Source organism: Drosophila miranda, chromosome XR (genome assembly GCF_003369915.1).
Source record: "Drosophila miranda strain MSH22 chromosome XR, D.miranda_PacBio2.1, whole genome shotgun sequence".
Classification (NCBI taxonomy): Eukaryota; Metazoa; Arthropoda; class Insecta; order Diptera; family Drosophilidae; genus Drosophila; species Drosophila miranda.
The window spans coordinates 27,701,950-27,725,283 of NC_046674.1; the positions used below are offsets into that span (position 1 = coordinate 27,701,950).

General features: G+C 42.0%; 2 protein-coding genes across 8 annotated transcripts in view; one reads left to right on the forward strand and one right to left on the reverse strand.

Annotated features, from left to right (window-relative positions):
* Positions 1-16,987, reverse strand: part of LOC108151182 (neurobeachin) — a 188,519-nt gene extending 171,532 nt beyond the window's left edge. For 3 of the 7 annotated variants that reach the window (XM_017279624.2, XM_017279621.2, XM_017279620.2), the window contains exon 1: positions 11,142-11,300. In XM_017279624.2, the coding sequence (XP_017135113.1) occupies positions 11,142-11,300 (159 nt within the window). Of the gene's footprint in view, positions 1-11,141; positions 11,991-14,616; positions 15,151-16,282 lie in introns of those variants that run through there. The other 4 variants (XM_033386968.1, XM_017279627.2, XM_017279629.2 and 1 more) reach the window with 4 other exon arrangements.
* Positions 16,988-20,976: 3,989 nt separating this feature from the next.
* Positions 20,977-22,286, forward strand: LOC108165257 (putative uncharacterized protein DDB_G0271982). Its single transcript, XM_033387086.1, has one exon. It carries the CDS (start codon positions 20,992-20,994, stop codon positions 21,847-21,849), a length of 858 nt encoding a protein of 285 aa, XP_033242977.1. The 5' UTR covers positions 20,977-20,991; the 3' UTR covers positions 21,850-22,286.
* The last annotated feature ends 1,048 nt before the right edge of the window (positions 22,287-23,334 follow it).

Below are 23,334 nucleotides of genomic sequence, written 5' to 3' on the forward strand. Positions count from 1 at the left end.
AGGACAATTAACCAGAGGGTTAGGGCTGTCGAGCACACTGACGGTGTACGGTGTACGGTGTACGGTGTACGGTGTTCCCGTTCTCTCTGTCGCAACTGCTCCGCCATTTATCTATTGTAATCCTCGGCGTAAGCCCCAGGATCCAGTGAACTAATTTATATACTCGGACTTGTACAGAATGACAGCGGGGACTCATATTTGATTTCGTTGCCCGACAAATTAGTTCTGTTTTTTGTTCCAGCACCAAATCCCTGAGTCACCTTCAACCCGGTCCATCCACCCACCCACCTCCCCCACCGCCCGCTCTCTGAGGGGCATCATAAAATGTACAATGTTATCCCAAAAGTGTTGTCGAGTTTTTGTCATTTCATTTCATTTGAGTATATTTTTATTCTATCTTACGTTCGGTCCTTTTTTTGGCACACAGCCTTCGCTGGCTTGCCCGCAACTATGTGGGCGGTCGGGACACAGTGTCCTTGTGGCATGTCCTGCCAACGGAAGGGTGTGCGGCCCGATGTCCTGCAGGGATTGTCCTGCGTTGTCATAATTCGCATATTAATGTTGTTCATTAAAGTTGTATAAATTATGAATGATTTCGCACTCGACAAGCGCACATATGAGTCCTTGAGAGAGCGGATTGCGGAGCGTAAGGGGCTCTTCTTACGCGTACGAATCTCGGATCTCCTGAATATTGTATTGCGCGAGGAAACACTGCACTCCTTCCCGATAATTTATGTTTCCCTTAGGAAGAGGAAGCCTTTGATCAGCTGTCCTCGCTCCCAACTCGGACTTGAGTCGCACAAGCGAATGCTGCAAAAGAAAAAACAACCTTCATGTCGTGTACATGATGGTCGACTTTATGCACCTGTTGGGACAGAGCATTACCCATCACTTCAAATCGTATCTCCTTTACAAATAGATTCCCTTTGTTAAATACCTTTCAGATATCAGATAAATGCCTCCAGATATCATCATCATCATTGTATCTTTGGCATCGCATCTTTCATTCGGTTATAAATGATGTTCATATCTCTGACATTTTGTTTTGTTTCTTCCAACTGTTGCAGGTATCTTGGCAACCCCAGCCACAGCCCCGAAATGCCAGGCATCCGCCTCCCCTGTTTGCTTTCCGCTCCCCTGTGTAAACATATATTGATTGGCCTTCCATCCTGGCAGGCTCTCTGACCAGGGGGAAAATAAGGCAGCATCTTTTCCACTTTCCTTGCGAGTGAAACAGCAAGAAAGGACATGGCTTCGAGACGGAGATGGAGATGTGAAATATATGCCATTCATTTTATGCATGCAACAACATTTTCCAAGAACCCCAAGAACCCCCAGACCCCAACTGATTTGATGATTGATTCGATTTGCCCTTCCAGCGGAATGAAAATAAAAATGTCCGCACTGCAGTGGAAAGCCATAGAAAAGAAGGCAGACAAAGAGGGAAAGAATATCAGAGAGAGATGAAAACTTTAGATGGGGTTTTCGACGATGGAGAACCGCTCAAAAAGAGAGCGACACAAATCACAAAGAAATGAAAAGAGTACAGATAAATAGATAGGCAGATCACAGGTAAAAGATCATTAAAGATTTACATCCCGAACAATCTCTGTTTTTCGCGGCGGCTCGGCCATCATTAAGTCCCTGCCCTACCCATTCCGGCAAAATGGAAATCCAACGGGTCACGGCTCCCCAGTGACTGCATCCCCCCCCCCCCCCCCCCCCCCCCCCCCCCCCCCCCCCCCCCCCCCACTTCTTCCTCCAGCGAGCATCTCTGGAGAATCTGTTCAACTCAATTGGCAAGATTTCCCCTTTTATTTGCACTCAGCTGGCATTTATGTTTGCACTTTATTTGAAAAGCCATCAGAAGGAGCCAGAGAACAGGGCAAAAGACGCAACCGAATCGCCATTAGAGGACAGGTCCTGCTGAGAGACACATAAGCCCCTGCCTGTTCTGACTTTCTGTATCTGTATCTGTATCTGTGGATGTATCTGTGGATGTGAACGCGAATGTGTGTCTTCTTGTGTCATTGTGTCCTTCAATGGCTTTGTCCCCCCACTCTCTCTCTCTCTCTCTCTCTCTCTCTCTCTGTGTGTGTGTGTGTGTGTGTGTGCGTGTGCAGTCATCGGAAAGTATTATAGAATCAATTAAGTGGGTAACGATTTTCATTTGCCACAGACAGAGAGAGAGGAGAAAGGCGGAGACGGAGACGGAGACAGAGAAGGAAATTCTAAATCGATTTTCCACAGCATTTAAGCTTCATCAAAGTTCAGTCAAACACTGAGAAAAGTGCCCTGCCATTGTTTTTTTCGTGAAGAAGCTCCACAAATTATTGCAATTACGATTTCTTCACTCCTAAAGGGCGCTGATGTTTTCTACCAAAAATTCTCCTAAGCGAAAGGACACATTTCACACGAACAGAGGCCGCGTAAAAAACATCTCGAATTTTTAAGTTTAATTTAAATTTTTTTATTTTCTACAATTTTTTTAAATGGAAAAAGTTGTAAAATTACCTTATTCAAAGAAAATAATCCAATAGAGTGGGAATTTAATTAATTTTTATTTCAGTTAATTATTTTCTACAATTTTTTTAAATGGAAAAAGTGTTAAAATTACCTTACTCAAAGAAAATAATCCAATAAAATAGGAAAAAATTAACCATTCGATTTTACACGAAAATTTATCATTTATCAAATTTAATTTTTTTAATTTTAGTTATTTTAAATTTAATTTTTTTCATCACATTAAAACCTCAATCAATCGCGAATATACATCTTTTCGGAGAGCTTTGAGACAAATTTGAAGTTCTTATTTATTTTCTTTCTATTTTATTATCTATTATTTTTTAAGGTCTAGCGATCGTTTTTAACGTCTTTGATGGTTATGCTTTTACTGACAGTAATTTATATTTTGTATGGAAAAAAGAGAATGCCGATTGTGCGAATATCCGTTTGCTTAGGAAAGATTGAAAAAGGAGAAAAGAATTCGAATATTTCTAAATGTTGTTTGAAAACTTTTCTATTTTTTATTAGGATTGACAATTTCTAAAAAAAATACTCATGCATTTGGGCAGAGAGAGAGAAAGCGTTTCTGGAAAGAAAAACCCCGCGAATTCCAATTGATATTTTTTTTGGATATTTATTTTGGAATTTCCATTCTGCGATACACAATTAATCCGCTTGAATAGCGGAGTTTTTTATTTCAATCGCAGCTCTCGTCAATTACATAATCGCAGACCCCCGTTTCCCCCCAAAAGAAGGATTCGGTCTCTCGGATTCCTTAATTTTATTTTTCGCCAAAGTGTCCTGCGGATGTGTCTCCAGGGGGGGAGCCGTCGCGGCACTGGTTTGTTGATGCCACACCGAGAAAAAAAAAAAAAAAAAACGGAAAACGGAAAAGCAAAGGGAAGAGACCGAGACCATGAGGGATGGATGGGCTCGTTCGATGGCTTGTGTATCGGTTTCGGTTACGGTTACGGTAGCGGGGGACTCGACAACCCTTGCGCTGAGAAATGGCAGGGCGAAAAGGAATCGCAGACAGGCAGATTAACGCACAAAGCGTAAGAGGGGAAACAATTGGTCCACATAGAGCTATTGACCTTGTCAGGGAGACGCTGCTGCTGCTCCTGCTGGGAGTCGGGTATGGCGCCTTGTCAACGCCTTCTTCGATGTCGCACGACCTTTCCTCTTGCCACATACATAAATAAGGAGAGGCGACAGCAGCTTGTCGGGGTCGCCATCCCAGGAGCGGAGCGAGGGTTCACGACAAAAAAGAAACAGGTTTTTTTTCCAAATAAATGTTTGTTCCTTTCTCCCTTCCCCACCCCCGGCTCCCCCTTAAATGCGCCCCCGTATTCAAGCCGGTTTTATCACTAATATGGGTCTAACGGGTCTCCCAGTTTCGACCATAAAACCGTTTGGCGCTCTCTCTCTCTCTCTCTCTCTCTCCCCCCCCCCCCCCCCCCCCCCCCCCCCCCCCCCCCCCCCCCCCCCCCCCCCCGCTTTCTATTGTATTTTATTGATTTTTCTTGTTTCATTCTTATTCCTTTTGGGGGTTTTTGTTTTTGTTTCCTTTCTCCTTGCGACATTTGTCGTCAACGTTATTTGCCACACAGCACCCGCTCATCCATGCCCCATGCCACATGCCCCACTGCCAATGCCTTTGTGCTTGTCCGTTCTTGAAAATGTTATTAAAATCTGAAGAGGATACATCTCGTGATTTCTTCTGCACACACAGCCATCAAAGTTCTTCAGATAAAACTTGATTAGCCAGCAGATCGTGTCTTATAAAAAAAATATACTGGGCATGCGGCACGTGGAAAGGGCCAAGAAGCGGTTTAACCCTGACAAAATCTACTATAGATCCACATACAAAGGGGAGAATAGTGGAAAGGTATGTTCTTTCGAATGGAATTCCTTTCGAAATATCATCAGGTTAGGCATTCGCTATAGCTATGATTCTTCAGAGAATATCTTTTGAGGAAATCTTGTATCAAAATACTATGGATTTATATTTTTATTTCTAAGAGATTATCGTTATTCCTTGGGAATTAGCATATATGGAACCTCTAATCTACGACACTTTTGATTCGAAGAAATTCTAAAAAGAAGCTCTGAAAATATTTGAAACAGAAAAATTAAGATTGAATCTGTTAAAATGGGTTTATTATTTATTTGGAAGCGGTATACCAGGCAGAAACCCAACAACCGACCGAGGAGCACTGCTGCATGACACGCGAAAAGCTGCACAAAGTTTTTTTTACGGAACGGATATGTGGAGTATCTCAAAAACTCTAAAGGATACCCCAAAAATCAGATTATGGCTTTGGGATGCACCTCGCACCATCACCCGCTCTCTACCGGGCGCGCGCACACACACACACACACACAGGCACACACATGTGCGTGAAGGATAATGACGTTAATGAAGTTCCACAGTTGTTGCCACACAGAAGTTTTCATCAGTTTGCCACGTTGCGTTACAAAATGTGCCCATAAATGTGTCACGCCCCCACTCCTCCCCGTCCCGTCCCGTCCCACCAGCCCACCCCCACCCTCTGTGGACACCCCCGCACAAGGCAAAACAGTGGAGAAATATGTAGCTGGAAACGGAATGGTCGAGCCACGCAATCAAAGAACCGTTGAAATGGCTACCGGTTACACATAATACGAGTACGTCCGTCCGTTCCCCCCGTTCCCCTTCTTTCCCACCGTCTCTACCGTTAGACGGCGGTACGTTCTAGACGTGCCACGTAACGGTGGCTGGGTGCGGAGCTGCGTGGGGTGGCAGCGCATGCGAGAATCCCTTTAGCAGTCGACGACTCCACTACGTAGTCGTCCTTAAATAACATTGCGTTGTTCTTTATTGGTCGTTAAATCTCTTGCGGTTGTCGTGTCTCCGTTTTGTGCCTCCATCCATCCACACACTCTCGCACACACACACACGCATAGAGGGACGGAAACCCCACCCTTGTGTTGTTATGCTGAAGCGCACACCCGCACCCGCAGAGCAGCAGCAGAGCTGAGCAGTGGCCTGTGGGAGTCACGTTTTCCTGGTGGGGATGTGAATCTTAAATGTACGTCAATGTGGCACAGTGAAACAAAATCATTTAGTTTTGGAATTCAAATTTGCAAAACTCAATGGGAAAATCCAAAAACACCAACAAAAATCTGATCCTATTCAACGCACAAGTCCCCATTTTTGGATTTTAAGCAATTAAAAGTGTGTCCATGTCCACTGTGCAGGCGCCCGCTGGCGAAACTACGCGAAAAAGCAGCCGAAAAATGAACCGTTCGATTTCGTTCTCAAGCCTGGGCGAGCGACAGAGCGCAGGCAGAGCAACGGCAGAGCAGAGCGTAGGCAAAACGGTAGCAGAGCGTAAGCAGCGCCAGGGCAGAGAACCAGCAGCAGCAGCAAAAGCAAAAACGCAAAGACAATCCAAATGCAGCAATAAAAAAAACCAAAAGCCGTAGGCAAATTGAAACGGGACAGAGGCCCCGCCGACGTCGCCGGTTTTTGCGTTTAGATTTTGTTGTTGTTTAATTTTCCATTTTTGCTCATGCGGGAAGGGAAGGGAATAAGAGGAACAAGTAGAAAGAAAGACGAAGAAAATGTGGAAATAAAAGTGGAAGCAGCGGGGCTGAGAAATTCCGTGACGTGACGTTTCATTTGCGCTGCTCTGCTGCTGCTGCTGCTGTTTGCGGCCGATAAGAGCGGGATAGAGCGGACCTTCGTCTTCGTCGTCTCTGTGATGCATCTCTCTCTCTCTCTCTCCCTCTCTCTCTCTGTGGAGTACAGGGTATTCCATTGTCGAGGCTTCAAGTCGACAAGCTTGTGTTTCCTTCTGTTTTTTCTTATCCCTTCATTTCGCTTTCGTTCGCTCGTGACTTTGGTGTTGTTTTGCGGCCGCTATCTGAATGCCAATCCCTTGCACCCCCTGCTACTGCTCTCTCTCGCTCTCTCTCACTCCGCAAGCAGTGTGCCGTCAAGCAGTGGCGTCGTTCGTCCTTCATCAGGATGCCAACAATATAAAAGCCTATTTTCATTGTTTCTCGTTCTATTTCTCCCCGATTCCCCGATTCCCTTTTCTACCACTCCACTTCTCTTTGCCCTTTACTCCCTTTCCCTTTCTGGCACTCCCCCCCCCCCCCCCACCCACCATTTTCTGACACTTGAACAGCTGACAGGGCGACGACGTCCACGTTGTTGTTGTGCTTCGGCGCCTAGCCTATTGTTGTTGTTGTTGCTTCTGTTGTTGTTGTTGTTGTTGTTGTTGCATGACATGGGCCGTTAATTAAATTAAGTAAAAGTAGCAAAGTATGTTTCGTACATTATTTAGTTGGGCACATCCACCCCTCCCCCCACCCTCTTTCACTCTCTTTCGGCTTGTTCTCCATCTACTACTTTTTGGTATATTTTTTACCGCTCTCTCTTCGCGTTGACTGACTTTATCAGAGAAGGGGAGAGGGAGGGGAGCAGACGACGACCATGGCTAACTAAATATTGTACCCCTCTCTCTCTCTCGCTCTATTTATTTCTTTATCTTTCTTCTCTCTTTCTCTATCTCATTGTGTATCTTCCTTCTCTCTCTCTCCCGCCCGTCTCTTTCTTTTTCTACAAAAACAATTGCTGATTGTGGAACGGAACGCATGTAAATATTTATCTTGAATATATTTATACCCATTTATTTTTTTCTCATACCTTTTCTCCATACTTTTTTCAGTCGTACGAGTGTATTGTATTTTCATAGGGAACGGAATACACGGTGGGAGTACATATCGTATTTTTATAGGCACTACACACACACACACGAACACAAATACTATGGAAATATCCAAAGGATAAAGTGTATAAACGTAAAAAAATTGCACGATACACTGACAAAAATATTACGGATCCATGACTTCTATTTGAATATTATTTACAGAACCTACAAAACATCCAATAGTTCTTGGAGGTCTATAGAAGAACATGGAAAAGTTTCAATCCAAACGAATGAAAGGATAGGAGGACAAAAGCATATCTGTATGTCCCTGCATTGGATCGAAGATTCCTTCTCCTTTCCAATCGTGAATGTACGAATTCAACATTTTGCAGACATGAAAAACAACAGGTTCCTCTCCTTAATGCAAGAATAAACCAATCTCCAAAGAATCTCTTAATTGAATGTGCTCTAATCCATGAATATACGCATCCTTAAACATAAAAATTTCTGTCATCTGGTTTCTAATATATGGTTTTTTTCTTTCAGTGTACTTCGTTCTAAAGTGTGTTCAAGTAAATGGTTAAAGAGTGAAAATTCACAAATTATGAAAATTATGAATTATGAAATTATTATGTGAAAACACATATTGATTTTAATTTGATAAAGTGCAAAATGCTAGTATTTTCAGGTTTAATTACTCAATGAAATGTCTACACTAGTAGTTCCAGGAATAAACCGAACTGTGGCCTTAGCTTTAGTTCATATTGATTCCCTGGGAAAACTCTTCTCAAATTATCAAATATCTATAAATTATTCTAGTAAAATACTAGAAAATACTATACAAAATAGTAGAAAGTTCTAGAAATACCAGAAAATATTAGAAAAGTCCAGAAAATACTATATAAAATACTCCAATCAATAAAAAATCTGTAATTAATACTAGAAAAGTAGAAAAGAGGCGAATAAATGGCGGAAAATACTAGGAAAGCTTCATAAAATTCTAAAAGGTATACCAGAAATATATAGAGCATTCGCTTGTGCGAATCAATCCTTAGACTGGAAAAAAAAGAGAGGAAAGAGCGGAAAGACACGAAAACCATTGTAAAGCGAATGCCGTAAGAAGTGCGAGTACAGTTATGGTTATCCTCTTGTTTGTGGATCATGTCCGAGCGGTTTTTCCATCGAAAAGAAAAGCGATTTGCATTAAACGTTTAGTTGAGGCAGCAGCAAAAAGAAGAAGCAGATGAAGCAGACAGAGATGAAGGCAAATCGATTAAAAGGCTTTTGCCTCTCTCTCTCTCTCTCTCTCTCTCTTTTGCTCGCTCTCTCCTTCTCTGCCTCTCTGCCTCTTGGCACGTGACACCAACAGACGGCTCTGGGCACTACGACGGGGGAAGGGAGTGCCGTGCCGCCCAGAGGGTTAACAGTAGGCAGATGTGGCAGGCAGGCAATCGAAGGGCGGCGGTGCCAAGGGTGAGTGGGGTGGAGTGGACTAAACTGGAGAGAGAAATGCGCCACATGGCAAAACGGGGCATAATTGAGCCGTCTAACAAGCCCAATGACCGATTAAGCCAGCATGTCGACTGACCCACGGACGGATGTTTTGGCCCCCAAAATGAGTGCGCCCCGACTTTGAGTTTGAGTCCCAGTTAAGGCGGGGGTTAAGGTGAGTCTCTCCGGGGCTCTCAAGGACTTAGATCGAGTTCCACTTTCGAGGGATTGGGGAATAACTTGAGGCACAAGGAGACGATTTACCTTCATTACTTAACTGGAACATCAATCGATAATTCCTTCATTTGACTTTCTGCGCTAAAAATTGCAAAAAGGGACATTCATATGTATTTCTCATGTAAAAAGAATCTATATAATTTTTAAGAAAATATTTTTATTTATTTTCTACAAATGAATATTTTTAAATTTATTTTAAAGAGTTTTGTATTAACATTAAATACTTTTATTTTATTCCATTTAATTTCCCAAATCTATTTTCATCCTGAAAACGTATATCCTTTTGCTTATGGGTAATTTGTGCAGAGAATTAATAGCCTAAAGAAGGGAATACATAATATACACATAAACTATATAATTTATCGTATCTTTCATTTCATTAGAGTGCCTCTCCATTAGCCCCGGCCTCGGCGCCCCAAAAACCCCTCTCGATACATATATCCTAGATCCATGCTCCGTACCATTCCCTTTCATATCCACAATCATTAATCGAACACGTATTGATTTTTTTGGAGGGGAAAGTCGTTTTTGTGGCGCTCTCTGCATTGGAACACGTCAACGCATTTTTTCACGCTTATCGCCAGATCGTTGGGCACGGGTCGGAGGCGGGTGTAGTGCCCTGTAGTCTGTATCTTTATCTACAATTTATCTGCCGGTTAAGGCTTATCTTATCAGTGGTCAGGTGGTCGGGTGGTTCGGTGGTTCGGTGGGATGGCAACGAGCCAGCGAGCGGGCGAGCGGATGACGAACTCCAATTCAATTTCTTTTCAATTTCTTATTCCTCTGGTCCCTCTTTCTCTCTTTCTCTCTTAGTACCTGTCTCTGTCGTTTCATTCCCCTACATTAGCCCTTTGCTACTTCCCTTACCCGTTCCCCACCTTTTGCCTTGCCTCCCACCCGCTTGTTTCCCTCCCTTTTTTGTTGAAATATTTTCCGCATTTTCCTGCAAAAACTGACACCTTCAGTGGATAGATTTTAAAGGAGATTTTGGGTGGGAAATCCTCTGGGAGGTTCTCTTCTTTTTTCGACGGTCGGGGGGGGAGGTAGCGTAATGATGAGCGACGGTGTCGTGTTTTCATTAAGCTTCAAGAAATTTAAATATGTTATAATAATAATAATAATAATACGTGTTTCCGTATCTGTGTGTGTGTGTGTGTCTGCCACCAGGGGTGGCAGTGAAATGGGACTGGTGTTGGGGTGGCATGAAAAAGGGGGGGCGAGGGCTGTTTGCTCCGAAAAGGTGTGTGACATTGTCTTAGTCCTGTCCTCTACTCGTGCGCGTCCTTTGATCCTAATCACAGTCACAGCACAGCCAGGAGGACCAGATTTTTGGCATACTTCCCCGAATAAACACCGCCCAACCCCCCCACCTCTTGTGCGTTTCTGGAGAGTTTGCTTTGCATTTTGCGGCTTGCTCGGAAAATGTTAATTTTCCTGCTAATGGGAGGGGATGTGTCGGCTGTATGTTTAAGGGAAAATTACTTTTCCAAGCAGAGATTTTTTCAGCAGATCCGCCAAAAGGAAATTTTCGTTTCTTTAAACGAAAGCAAAGAAAATTTCAAGGAAATTCTCCAAAAGTTTGTATCGGCCGTACAATAATTATGGAAAATATTTTCTGTTTATTGCCTGGCATTACGGTAAATGGAATTCAAATTTTTCAGTTCATTTAATTATAGAATTTTTGTCCGCTTGATTAGGCACCCCCACACAAAATTAGAATCAGAATTTCCCCATTAAAATAATATGTATAATAATTATCCGGGAATAACAAAAGTTTGGTTTTTTTTTTAATCAATGCTAAAAACCAGCTAAAATGTGGGATAGAACGATGGAAAACACCTTAAATTTATTCAGCAAAGACTCCTTGTTGATAGAAACCATTTTTTTGCAGATTGGTGACCCCGAAAGAACTGTTAAAGAAAGGAATGCAAGCCAAAAAATGTATAGAACAGTGCTTGAACTCTTGAATTGAATCACTGATGATTCCTTGAGCAGTGGCCACCTTTTTTGTTTATAAAAACGGTTTTTTGCAGATTGGTGACCCCGAAAGAACTGTTAACAAACCTACAAATCTATAGAACAATATTCGCCCTCTTAAATTCAATCACTGAGTATTTCTTGAGTGTTAAAAATGCTGTGTGACTAGAATCACTCTTATTGCAAATTGGTGACCCCGACAGCGTTGATTATTTTATAAATAGCACTTACCAAATGCAGTACGGTGTTCACAACCTCGCGGTTGGTGACCTGCCCCACCTCGATGAGGCCGATGAGGACGGCGAACTTCAGATTGTCGGCTGTTGTCATTCTGACGATTTCGTCGGGCCGCTTGATCTCGCTGTACGGCGGACGCATGATGTCCGCCATTTTTTTGGATTTAAATTGATTCGATTTATCGATTCGTGGGTTTTAATTGATTTTTTAGTTATCGATTGTATTATTATTCAATATTATTTTTAACGCATTGTCAGCACGTTGCGTTTCGTTTTATTGTTTTTATTTCAATTTAGATTAAGGTATTTTGTTTCGCATAGATTGAGTTATAAAATTAATGGATGGAATGCACACGAATAGATACACGGCACACGCACACACGATACACAAATATATAATACATATAATGCTATATATAGTATATACACCCACGTATATATAGATTTATATTCAAAAAACAATTTACGATATATTGCAAGGCAGTTGGAGGGGAGACAAACAAAAAAATTAGTTAAAATTTTTTAAATTTTATTTTTTTTTTAGATTTTTCTTTTTTTGGCTGGATTTTGTTGTTGTTTCTTTGATTTTACAAAAAAACTTTTCCAATTTATCCGGTTGCAGCACGTTGTGGCTGTCGCTGTCGCTGTCGTTGCTGCTGCTGCTGTTGCTGCCACTTCTTGGGGCACATATTGAGGAGGGAGCAACACCCGCACACACTTCTCTCTGCCGCAAGCCTTCAAGCACTTCCCTCTCAGCGCATTCCCATTATTTTTACATTAATTTCTATAAACTTATATATTTTTAATTGCACAACAGAGCGACAGAGTTTCAAATTTGTTTTGCCTGCGGTTTTTATTTTTCATTTCATTTTTTTGTTTCGTTTTTTTATTTTTTATAGGTGGATTATTTGTGATTTTTTGAGGTTTTTTTTTGTGGTGGTTGGTGGTGACATGTACATACGAAAAAAGGAGAAAGAGAAAAAGGTTTCATGAGTACGAAATGCAATAAATTCCGATCCGAGCGATCAATCTATGCGGGGATCTAAGGTTTTGGGGTACAGTGCGTATCAGGGCTGTAGGTATCTGTAGCTAGTTCTTTAAATTAAAAAAATTTGGTCGATAATAATCGATTATCTCTATTATCGATAGACACACGATTGCCAGATAATTCTTCTTGGTTAGTAATTTTATACTTCTGCAGGAAAAAATTCCTGATGATTATTTTGATCGATAATAATCGATGTTTTGCTTTTATCGATAGACGCGATTTTCGATAATTATGATTGTTCGAAAATAAAAATTTGCTCCATTCAAAAGTGGTTTCATTTCTTGCTATTTTCGGAAATAATCGATTGGGGATATTATCGATCAACGATTTCTTGATATTATTCTTCTTATTCGATAATTTACATTGATTTTTGTGGAGCTGTTGCCACATTCGATTGCCCATTGTTTTCTATTCCTAGCTTTAATCTACATTAATCGATTGCTACGATTTCCCATGCTGTCTTCTTCAAGCAGTAATATTATACGATATATTTAGTTCTGCCCTCATTCAATAACCAATAACCAATAACCATTTCCCGTCATATGACACTCAAGCCGTACTGCTTCGATAAACCAAATAATTTAATAGTTTACCCATTACGATGCCTTGACATAGAATGCTATTATCGAATGCTATATATAAATGTTCTCACGACTGTCCCTACAACTATGAAACGCACTGTACGTACGTGGCTTTGTGAACTTAAAATTTATATGAAAATTAAATGAAATTCGTATTTTACATTCATTTTCTTGGTTTTTTCTTGGTTTTATTCCAGAGCTACAAAGTAAAACACTCGAAATATTCGTTTGATCAGAGGAATGGTGAGGTTTTCAGGGATGGGGGGGTACCTTCACAGAGGAGATACGTGTGCTCGATGGGGCATGAGGAGAGGCGAGGAGTCCCATTATTCATTCGGTTTTCATTCCTTGGGCCAAAGTGGAAAATTGTCTGGTGGAATTTATGTGCATTTATAATTTTTGCTGCTTTTACGAGTATTTCTGTAAGTTTTTTTTTTAGCTCATTTTTATGCATCATCTGTAAATGTCTCTGTCTCTGTGTCTGTGAGTGAGCCGCACTGACTCTTTCGCCTGAACTTCTCTCAGATCATCAACAAAAGCAGCAAAAAAGATATATGTACATATAAATCATCTGTGGATCGATTTGGTTCTTGGGCAAAAGGTTTTCAATGGGGCTCTCTCGCCGTCACGCACCGGCGATAAGGCAGGGCCATTGGCCTCTGGAAAAGCCTGGGAAAACCTTTGAAAGAAACGCTAAAAGCAAAGCAAATATCAAGGCAGCACACACACGAGAAATGTGTGATGGAAATTCTAATAAGTTTATTAACACAGCGGGTAAAAGCAGTAGAAAAATCGAAACAAAAGTGTTTCTTTTATTGTGTTTTCCATAGCAAGAGTAGGAAATATTTTAGGGGATATATATTCGTTAAAAATTGTCTTCAAAAGTACTAAACAATTTTTTTTCTTTGTATTTTGTTGCCAGAAGAAGCACTCTACAAAAAAATGTTTTCCTCGTGAAATCTTTAAAAAGCTGAAATGCAAATATTTTCACACCTACAATGGAAACTCAAAGCTTTCACCTGTTTTTCCTTAAATTGCTTGGCATATTTGTGTGATATATGTATTGGCACTCGAGTGGGAAAGCCCTGAACACAGGTTTAGTTTACAAAGGGTTTTTTTACATCTATATCGTATGGTAGGGGAGGCCTATTTCTTTTCCATGATGATCTATGATTCATGTTTTTATGTTTTTATGTTTTTATGCCTGCGGATCTTCCATTCTGGGGGAGGGATACGCATACCCCCTGGAGAAATGGGAAGATCGACTTATGTAAGGGGGGGCTGTGCGGATGTGGAGCGGCAGTATATGCAATTCACATTCTCCGGCGCCTCTGCTTCTTGCTCACAATTCACAAAAAAAAAAAAAATAAATAAACTAGCAAGAGAGGGGAAAAAAAACAGAAGGTGAACAACAAACAGAAAAAAAAAACACTCGAAAAAGTGGAGGAAAAAACCGGCGTGGCATACGTTTATTACGCGGGGCGGCGACGTTTACGGCAACGTTGGCAGAAGCAGCTCAATGTTGGTAACGCGCTGCCAAGGTGTGTTAATATCAGGTGGCGGAGAGTGCCTCCATTAAATATTTGTTTGTCAATTGTCTATGCTTCACTCCCTCTCTCATTGCGGCATTGCGTGCTTGCCACGAAATCAACAAGCAACATTTCGAGACTGCACCTTTAATTAACACACTTTGCACTGGCCGGTTTTTTCTTTTTTTGTTGTTGTCGATTTCGTTTGGTTTTTGCAAGGCAGAGACGTTCCGTCCAAGCAGAGAACGTAAGCAGATAAAAATCGAATCAGAACATTCGCTCAGACGTCTGGCAGGTGCCTGATATTCTTACGTTTTTCTTATGCGGAAAGTACGCGTTTTGGCCGCTGTCGTTGTTGCCACTAGTTCGCGCTCTTGCCACGTTTTTTGTTTTACCGCTAACCGCTATTGGTTAACCATTTAACAACCTGGCGCGCACTTTACTAATTGCACGTCAACAAATTCCAATTCGAATTTTCGTCGACCGCCAGCAGTTTCTGCGTCAGCGTCAGCAGAGGCAGAGGCAGAGAGAGCGCCTTGGCTTGGCTGGGAGAGCAGAGCGGCTCTCCAGTTGGTGGTAATGTTTGTTACGAAATACGAAATAAAGATGCAATTCAGAGAGAGCGGGAGCGGGACTGAGTCTGATGATCGCGAAACGTTTAGAGAGAGAGAGAGAGGGAGCTAGAGGGAGCACAGTGCAGCCTGCTAGGCGATGGACGCCCGCCCCCACCTCAAGCACGTGCATTTCTCTCTTCCATCACTCCTTCTGACTTTATCTGGCCGCTCTCAGTTTTATCTGTTTTCCCACTCTTCTGCTTTTTTCTTCTTCTGTGTTCTCCTACTGTTTTTCTTTTTGTTCTGCTGTTTAGTTGAACTTTTTGTTGTTGTTGTTGTTGTTGTATTTCTTGGCGGCAGAGAGAGAGAGCCACCGCTCCGCTTTTGGTGGTTGCTTTTACCGTTTTTGGTTAGGTTTTTAGTTGAATGTTGGCTCACGTGGGGTGGAGGGGGGTAACCAGTTTCAGATCTATGTGGGAGAGCGGGGTGAAGTGTGGTTGAGAGAGCGTAAACTGCAATTGCAGTGTTCGGGGGGGGGTGTTCCACTGTAATTATGAATTGCAGGCACACACGGGTTTTCCTTTGTTTTGGCCCTCGCTCTCCCGCTCTCTGCCTTCCTTTCATCATCTCTGTCTCTCTCTCTCTCAGCTGCTTCCTTTCTAAAGTCTCTCTCTCTCTCTGAGTGACAATCTACCAGCCCATTTCCTTCATACCCCCGCCCCCTTCTCAAACTCTCAGCCCATCATTTTATCCTGCCTCTCAGCAGCGCCAGCCAGCCGCTTCCCTTCTTTTGAGCAAGGTTTGGCCTTCCTTTCCTCTCTTGCCCTTTGAGTACGAAAAATCAATGAATGTGTCGCCCAAAACACACAGTAAAAGAGAGAGAGAGAACGACCAAGAGAGAGGACTGTCCACGAGTTTGTTAACGTATTAGTCGGTCTCTCCCCCCCCTTTCCCGTTCCGTTCAATCTTTCAACCATTTAGCACGTTCTACGCTACGTGAGCGCTCTCTTTTTTTGAATTGGTCTCACTCTCTCTCCACTGCTTGGTTACTCTCTTGTGCTGCTTGCTCTCTCTATCTCCTGCTCAGTTGCGGCTTTTTGTCAACTGCTTCTTCTTATCTCTGCTGCTACCTTTGCTTCTTCTTTCTCTCTCTCTCTCTCGCTTGGAAATTTGTTTTATCGCACTATTTTGTTGGGTATATTTTGTATATTTCCTATTAGAACAAATATAATAGAAATCCACTGCTAATTGGTAAGAAAATCGCTCAGTGCTCCAAATGGCAGAATAACCAAGCAGAATCCTCCAAACACGCAGTCAACGTAAACGCACACGTAACACACAGAACAACAAAGAATGAGGTGGTAACGAAGGACGCGGTGGGGGAGCAGGAAGGAGGACAAAAACCGGCTGTAATTAATATTTACGTTTGTTTTTGTTGTTGTCGTTGTGGCCGCCTGTTTTTTGTAGATGCTTTTCAACATTATTTTTACCCTAATTTTATTTTTGTAAATGATTTTTGATTGTTTAAATACTTTTCTTATTTATTTTGTTTTTGTAAATTATTGTTGACATTTTTTTTGTTTTTTGTGTAATTATCCGTTGTTTATGAACACCCTGTTGTTTGTTGCTGTTATTATTTGTTGTTGTTTTAGAGTAAACTCCACACACACGGAAAAAAAATTTAACAAAAAATACAACAAAATGCCGGCGTATTGTCGCTTAACGTAGGGCCGTAGTGCGTATCGGACCGGGGGGTGGTGGTGGTGGCAGGCAGGCGAAGGCCGGTCCGTCGGACAATTAGCGGGCGAAGGAACGAAGGAATTGATTCATAAATAAACGGCAATAAGCGTTTCGTTCTCGCTTTCACGTAACAACAAGCACAACCATTTTCGTTTACGTTACGCTGCTGCGCCTCTTGTCGCCAACCTCCGTCGCTGCGTCCGGTACGGTATATTGAAATATATCTTTTTTTATATTATATATTTTAGGTGATTTTTTGTTGTTGCAAAAATATCAATACGGATATTTCTTGTGGGATAAATCAACGGACTTTTCTGAATTCAGAAAAAATTCGACACTCTGGTGTTGCCTTTTCCGCGGCCATATTTTGAATGTTGCTAGTGTTAGTGTGCTGTTCTGGCCAGTTTCTAAAATTTGTGACATTCGTTGGACCGATGAAAAACGAGCTTAGCCCACTATGCCCCCCTCCATTTAAACAGCTCATCAGCTTGTATTAAACTGCCAAAATGAATACTATATGTATATTCTTCTTGTAGATCCGTACTTTCTCTTTCCCGACAACCAAAAATTCCACGAAATCTTTTACCTGAATTATTCAATTTGTATAATTTTCGGTGGAATATAGATATACCCCCTTGGTCTACAATGGGTTAATCGTTCGTCAAGGACTGGAAACCATATTCATCGATTTTGATATTCGATTTGATATTACTATTTAGCTAGGACTTCCCTATCTGAACACATATTTTTATCTGATTGAAAAATCAATTTTCTACAAGATATTTTTAATTAAATTACTCCCTTTTATAGCATTTTTTCTAAAATACGGTTTAAACAAATTAAGTCAAAGCACAAAAACGTAAGTGTGTGCGGTATAAAACGTAAGTGTGTCTTGAATGTAACGCCATTGTTGCTGGTCAACAGGTATCCGCTGCGAGTATTGACGTTGTTATACCCTATTTTATTTTATTAACAAGCCAATTCTGTTATCCAAGCTTATTAAAAACATTGGTAACGGCTAATTCTCAGATTGTCATGTCTTAAGCGTATTAATGCAAATCATGTATCCTCAATATATACATACATATATCGATCCCGATACTTATTCTTGGTCTCTGTAAGAAGACCACTAACCCTAAATATCGTTAAAATAGCTATAAAACAGAGACTGACTTGTTTCTGCATGTATTGAAGCCGGGGATGACAAACATTTCCTCAATTCTATACTATTTTTTTGCCCAGGGTATGCAGAATGTTGCCCATCGCGCCACCATGCTGCGGGACATGCTGCTCGTTTTCTCGGCACATGAGTCTGGCCCATGCAAATTTAATGTTGCCAAACGTAAATAACGTAATGTCTAGAATGGTCCACATTCAACGTAAGTGTGTCTAGAAAAAGTCTCCTTGTTGCAAGGAAATTTTCCCGATGAAAAATCGCTCTACGAAGAGAATATCTCACCACAAAATAGAGACAAAATCCCAAAAAAAGGAGAGCAAACTTGAGCGCCTAATAGAAATTGTTTGAGATTGCATAAGCAACAAGGATTTAAATGCAATCCATTTGACAGAGCGAACATTTTGAGCCAAATTTTGAATGTTGCTAGTGTTAGTTCGCTGTTTCTATAATTTGTACATTTGCTCAATTTCTTACAGGCCAGCTACATGCTGCCTACGTATTTGCTACATGTGCTGAGTAAAAACAGGGTATGTACAACAGGAAAAACGGCCCGGAGAAGCCAACGCATGCAAGCTAAAATCGACCCCCTTTGCATAATATACCTTGAAGGCAAAATCGGTTTTCAAGGTATATTGTCCTCACACGCAAAGGTGATGTCTGTACGAACTTTGCAATTTGCCTTGGCTATTTTTGCCTGTTGTCCATACCTCCTTCTATTGTCCACTCAAAAGTATCCCGACTTATTTTTTCGTTGCATGTATGAGCCGATAGAACCAGTGGTCTTATCAATGAAAATGCCGAACACCATTTTCTCATTTTCAAAATGTACCATAAGTATAACGACGAAAAAACTTGTCCCACTAAGCCCGCATCTATTCAAAAAGGTGAACAACTTGAGCTAAACCTCGGAAAATAGTACGGTTCCCGAGTTTGGGGCGACATGTCCCGAACACGTTTCATTCAAATCCGCCCGCCTTCAAAAGTAGCTGGTGCTTGAAAATGTTGCTTGGCGACATCGGGCTGAAGTCTGAACATACCCAGGGAATTTAGGTGCTGGGTTTACCTTGTCCATAAAAGTTCGCTCAGCCGGTTCTCATTCTCTCTTTTTCTCTGGTTTCTGTTTTGCTCTCTTGCCAAAACAGCTGATTGGGAGGGAAATTTTAATTGCGCGTGCGTAGGACAGTTTTTCAAAAACTGTTCGAAAGACAACAGAAATTAAGTTTCAAAAAATAATTATAGATAGAACTGTTCTTTAAAGGCAACTGTACTTATAAATTATCCTTGGAGAGGACGTATATTCTTACATTATTTGTATCTTATATTCCACTTTTTTTTTACCTGATACTCAAAATGAGTATAGGGGTATATTAGATTTGTGGGGAAAGTTGATGTGTGTAACACCCAGAAGAAAGCGTTCCCGACCCCATAATGTATTTATACTTGATCAGCATCAACAGCCCAGTCGATAGAGTCATGTCTGTCTGTCCGCCAGTCCGCCTGTCCGTCCGTCCCTATAATCGCCTAGTGCTCAGAGACTATAAAAGCTAGAGCAACGACATTTTGTATCCAGATATCTGTGATATGTATTTATGTCACTGTTACAAGTGTGTTTCAAAACTTAAACCAGCTCCCTTCCGCCACCCCAACCGACGAAGATCTGTGGCATAAATAAATCTTAAGGAATGACCATGTCAACTAGATTGCCGAATCAGGATCAGATCGGATCATTATTCTTTTAAAAACAACACTGTTACTCAAAATCCGCGTTCGAAGGAAACGAAACTTTACAATTTAACGTTTTCTGTGCATATGCTCACGGTTCTTGCGGTTCTAGGCACCACGTCTGGATCCGCCAATCGTCTGGGAATATCTATAGCCCTTGCCGGTACCACTGGAGCTCTTACCAGCTGAGGTAAGACCACAGGGCTCGCGAGCAACGCATCACATCACTTTTCCAATGTGTTTGATAGACCCTGCTTACGAGACGACCAAATTCTAAAAGCATTATTATAGCCGGCTCGAGCCCTGGACAGGCTGAGAGGCTGTACCACGGCTAGGAAGCCTTCCTTACAAGGTGAAGAGGCACTTGTTGAGGTAATTGATGATGAGGTTGATTAGATTGCTTTATTTGAAGCAACAAACTTATCTCACCAATGTTCTGCATATTGCTAGAAAAAAGGCAGTTTTATATGAGTTTGTATGTGGTGGTGCTGGCGTCGGCAAGAGTAAAACAGTATCTACCATTTTTAAGACCATTTCCCAGAAGTTTAATCGGAGACCAGAATCTAACCCTGATACTATTAAAGTACTTCTGTGTGCTCAGACGGGAAAAGGTTCATTTGGTATTGGATGTTTCACAATTCACCCAATGTTTTCTTTACCTCTCAATCATTCAAACAATGGTTTTAAACAATTGTGTCCAGGTGTCCAGGAAAATGTTGAAACCGATGAAAACAAGTTTTCACATTTTCAAAGGTGTTTAAAATAAATTTTTTCTAGGCATGACAGTCATTTGGTGGCATTTCTGTTATCGTGTACGACAGCGAGATGACAAAACCTTTACAATCGCAATAAATAACATGGCATCGACTGAAATGACGTCGAAATATCTTCAATTGCTTAAAGACCAAATAGTTGACGGTAGTCAATCTCCAAGCAATGCAATCCACTTTTTTAATAGCATATATAGCTATAACACAACTCGACACACACACTCCTCTTCCAGCTGCGCTTGTGTCCTTGTGCCATGGGCACCCTTTATTTTTACTTAATTAAGAGTTACTTAGGACCTTTTTGGCATTACCCTTTTATTTTTTTATTTGCATGCAGGTAAGATTTAGTAATATTTCATTCTCGTTATTAGCTTCACATTTGCTTTGATTTCATTCTGTAATTAATTAATTATCCTACAAGTTATAAAAAATTACGTAGTTATATGCTTTGCTAAATATTTATAAATTGACGCCTTTGAAAGGAACATAACACCTACTCCCAAAATGTCAGAGCTCCCGCAGACGCAATGACACAATTTAAAAGTGTCCTAAAGCCCTTAATTTCTAAAAACTTCCAAAACTCCGACCCTTTGATTCGTATAGTGGCAAGCCACAGAATCGTCTTTTAGAGAAGATAATGGGTTTGGGAGTCCTCAGTTCTCAATCCTCAAAAAACTCAAAATCCACTACAAAATCAATTTTCAACACAATTTAAATGCTGTAAATGCAGCGCCATAGCAAAGCAAGTGTCGCCAAAAGCGGAAACGGCAAGCTGGAGACGCACTATATGGCCAAAATGGGAAAGTGGATAACCCCCGAAGAGGAGGCACGCCAAAAGTTCATCATGCGGGAACGGGATCGCGAGCGGAGTACCGCCGAGTACCGCCAGATGGAGGGAGAGCGGCACCGATTCCGCAAGCAGACGCCAAGGCCCAGTTTGATGACACCCGAGGAGGAGGCGCGCCACAAGTGCATCATGCACGAGCGGGATCGGGAAAGAAAGCGCATGAAGCGCATGAATCCCGAATATCGGCGAATGGAGCGCGAACGCAACCGATTTCGCAAGAAGTTGACCCCCGAGGAGGAGCTGCGGCTGAAGATGATACAGCGGGAGAGGGATCGCGAGAGGAAGCGTATCAAGCGCATGAATCCCGAGTACCGGCGGCTGGAGCAGGAGCGCGATCGGGACAGAAAAAAGGCGCGGAGGGCGAACGAGGCCTTCCGGCAGCTCGAGAAGCTGCGTGACAAGATACGCAAGGACCGCAAGAAGGGACTCCTGGTGACCGATCCCTCACAGCTCCCGCCCGCATTCGCGGCCACACTACCGCCAGTGCCTGTTGTCAAGCCCGAGGTTGGTCTACCGCCAACCTCCCAGGGCCAGCAACAACAACAACAGCAGCCGCGGTCGTTCGCGCACCCCGCCTTGCCCATCACCAGCGACACGCTGATGCCGCAACTGTGCCACCCCATTCTCCACCCGAACGGCATCAAGCAGGAGTACGGCCAAGATGTGTCCGCCTCGGCCATGGCCGCTGCCCAGGCGGCTGCTCTGGCATCGCTACGGGGCCAGCAGCACGCGTAGGACGATCAGGATCAGGATATGGCTCTCAACCTGGAGCCGGAGATCATACTGCAGACAGCGCCCGATGTGAATCCCGCCCAGCCACAGCAGCACCACTTCACTGCCCACCAGCAGCAGCAGCAGCAGCAGCACTGCAACATGTTCCAGCACATGGCATCGCAGGCCCATATGCGGCACATGCGATCGGCGGCGCTACCTCCGCCGCCACCCTCTGTGGCACTGCCGTCACCGCCACCACCAGCCACACATCAGCAGCCACCGCCTCAACAGTTGCAGCATCCGCAGCAGTGAAAGATTCTCGCCTTTAGTCTTTAAGCTCAACGCTAGCCAGCTAATCACATTTCACACGTTCATGTGCGCCTACAGTGGGTCTGGAAAGTGCCTCCACACCGGAAAAATGTTCAACGCAATGCCCACTGTGCTTAGAGTTGTGATTAAATGGTTTTTGTGATTCCTATTTCTGATTTTATGATGTGCAAAAGTACGTTTTCCTGTTGCAATGCAGAAGTTTATGGAACTATGGCATCACTGACAGAAGTAGACTTGACCTGTAGCAATATCATGAGAAAACGTATCTTTGTCTCACAAGTATCCTGTATTTCTGTCAATGCTTTAACTGTTCTTCAGTATCCAATATCCTTGCAATATTTAAAGCCCTAGATGTAGTCTCTGGTTTTATGTCCCCTTTCTTATAGAAGTCACAGCTCTAAGGGATGTCTCAAACACTCATGTATGTTCGATATTAGTTTGAATGCTTAAAATAATGAGATTCGATATAACGATACGATAACGATTATTGTACGATTACATATATGATATAATGATACATGGCAAGCCGTAAATTACTTATTTAGTTTTATTATTTTAATTTAAGTTTAAATATAAGTAGCAAAAACCCTTGCTACCAATGAAAGTAAAGCACCATAACAGTGATTATTTAACGGTTCAGTCCGCTTTTGAAAAGCTTGGGGTCCTAATGATAACCCAAGTTCCCCTAGATTGCATGCATCTTGTAGAATTGGGTGCAATGGGGTAATATAGAAAATGCTCAACAAATGTTGAATCTGTTTGTTGAGAACTTTCCTATTATTTTCGGTGAAAACAGTGTGTCCTACAATGTTCCCGGCTTACTTCACGTAAGAGAGACTGTAAAACAAGTCGGAAACGCTTCGTCTTACGCTTTTGAAAATTATTTGCAAACTCTTAAAAATTTTGTCCGTAAGCCAACACATATCTTAGAACAAATATTCAGAAAAACAGTCGAAGATAGGTACGTTGCTCCCGGTAAAGAACCAGTATTGTTAGTAGGCAAGAATTTAAAGATTCAGAACAGTTCCCTAAAAGATAGAAAGCCAGATAATTTTTCCTTTATAAGAGGAGATGTTCCTATTCAAATCGAGTCATTTGAAGAGGAATTAGGAAAGATTTTTATCATAGGTAGAATAAACATTAGATGTTTTTATAGTGAACTATTAAGTTCGACTT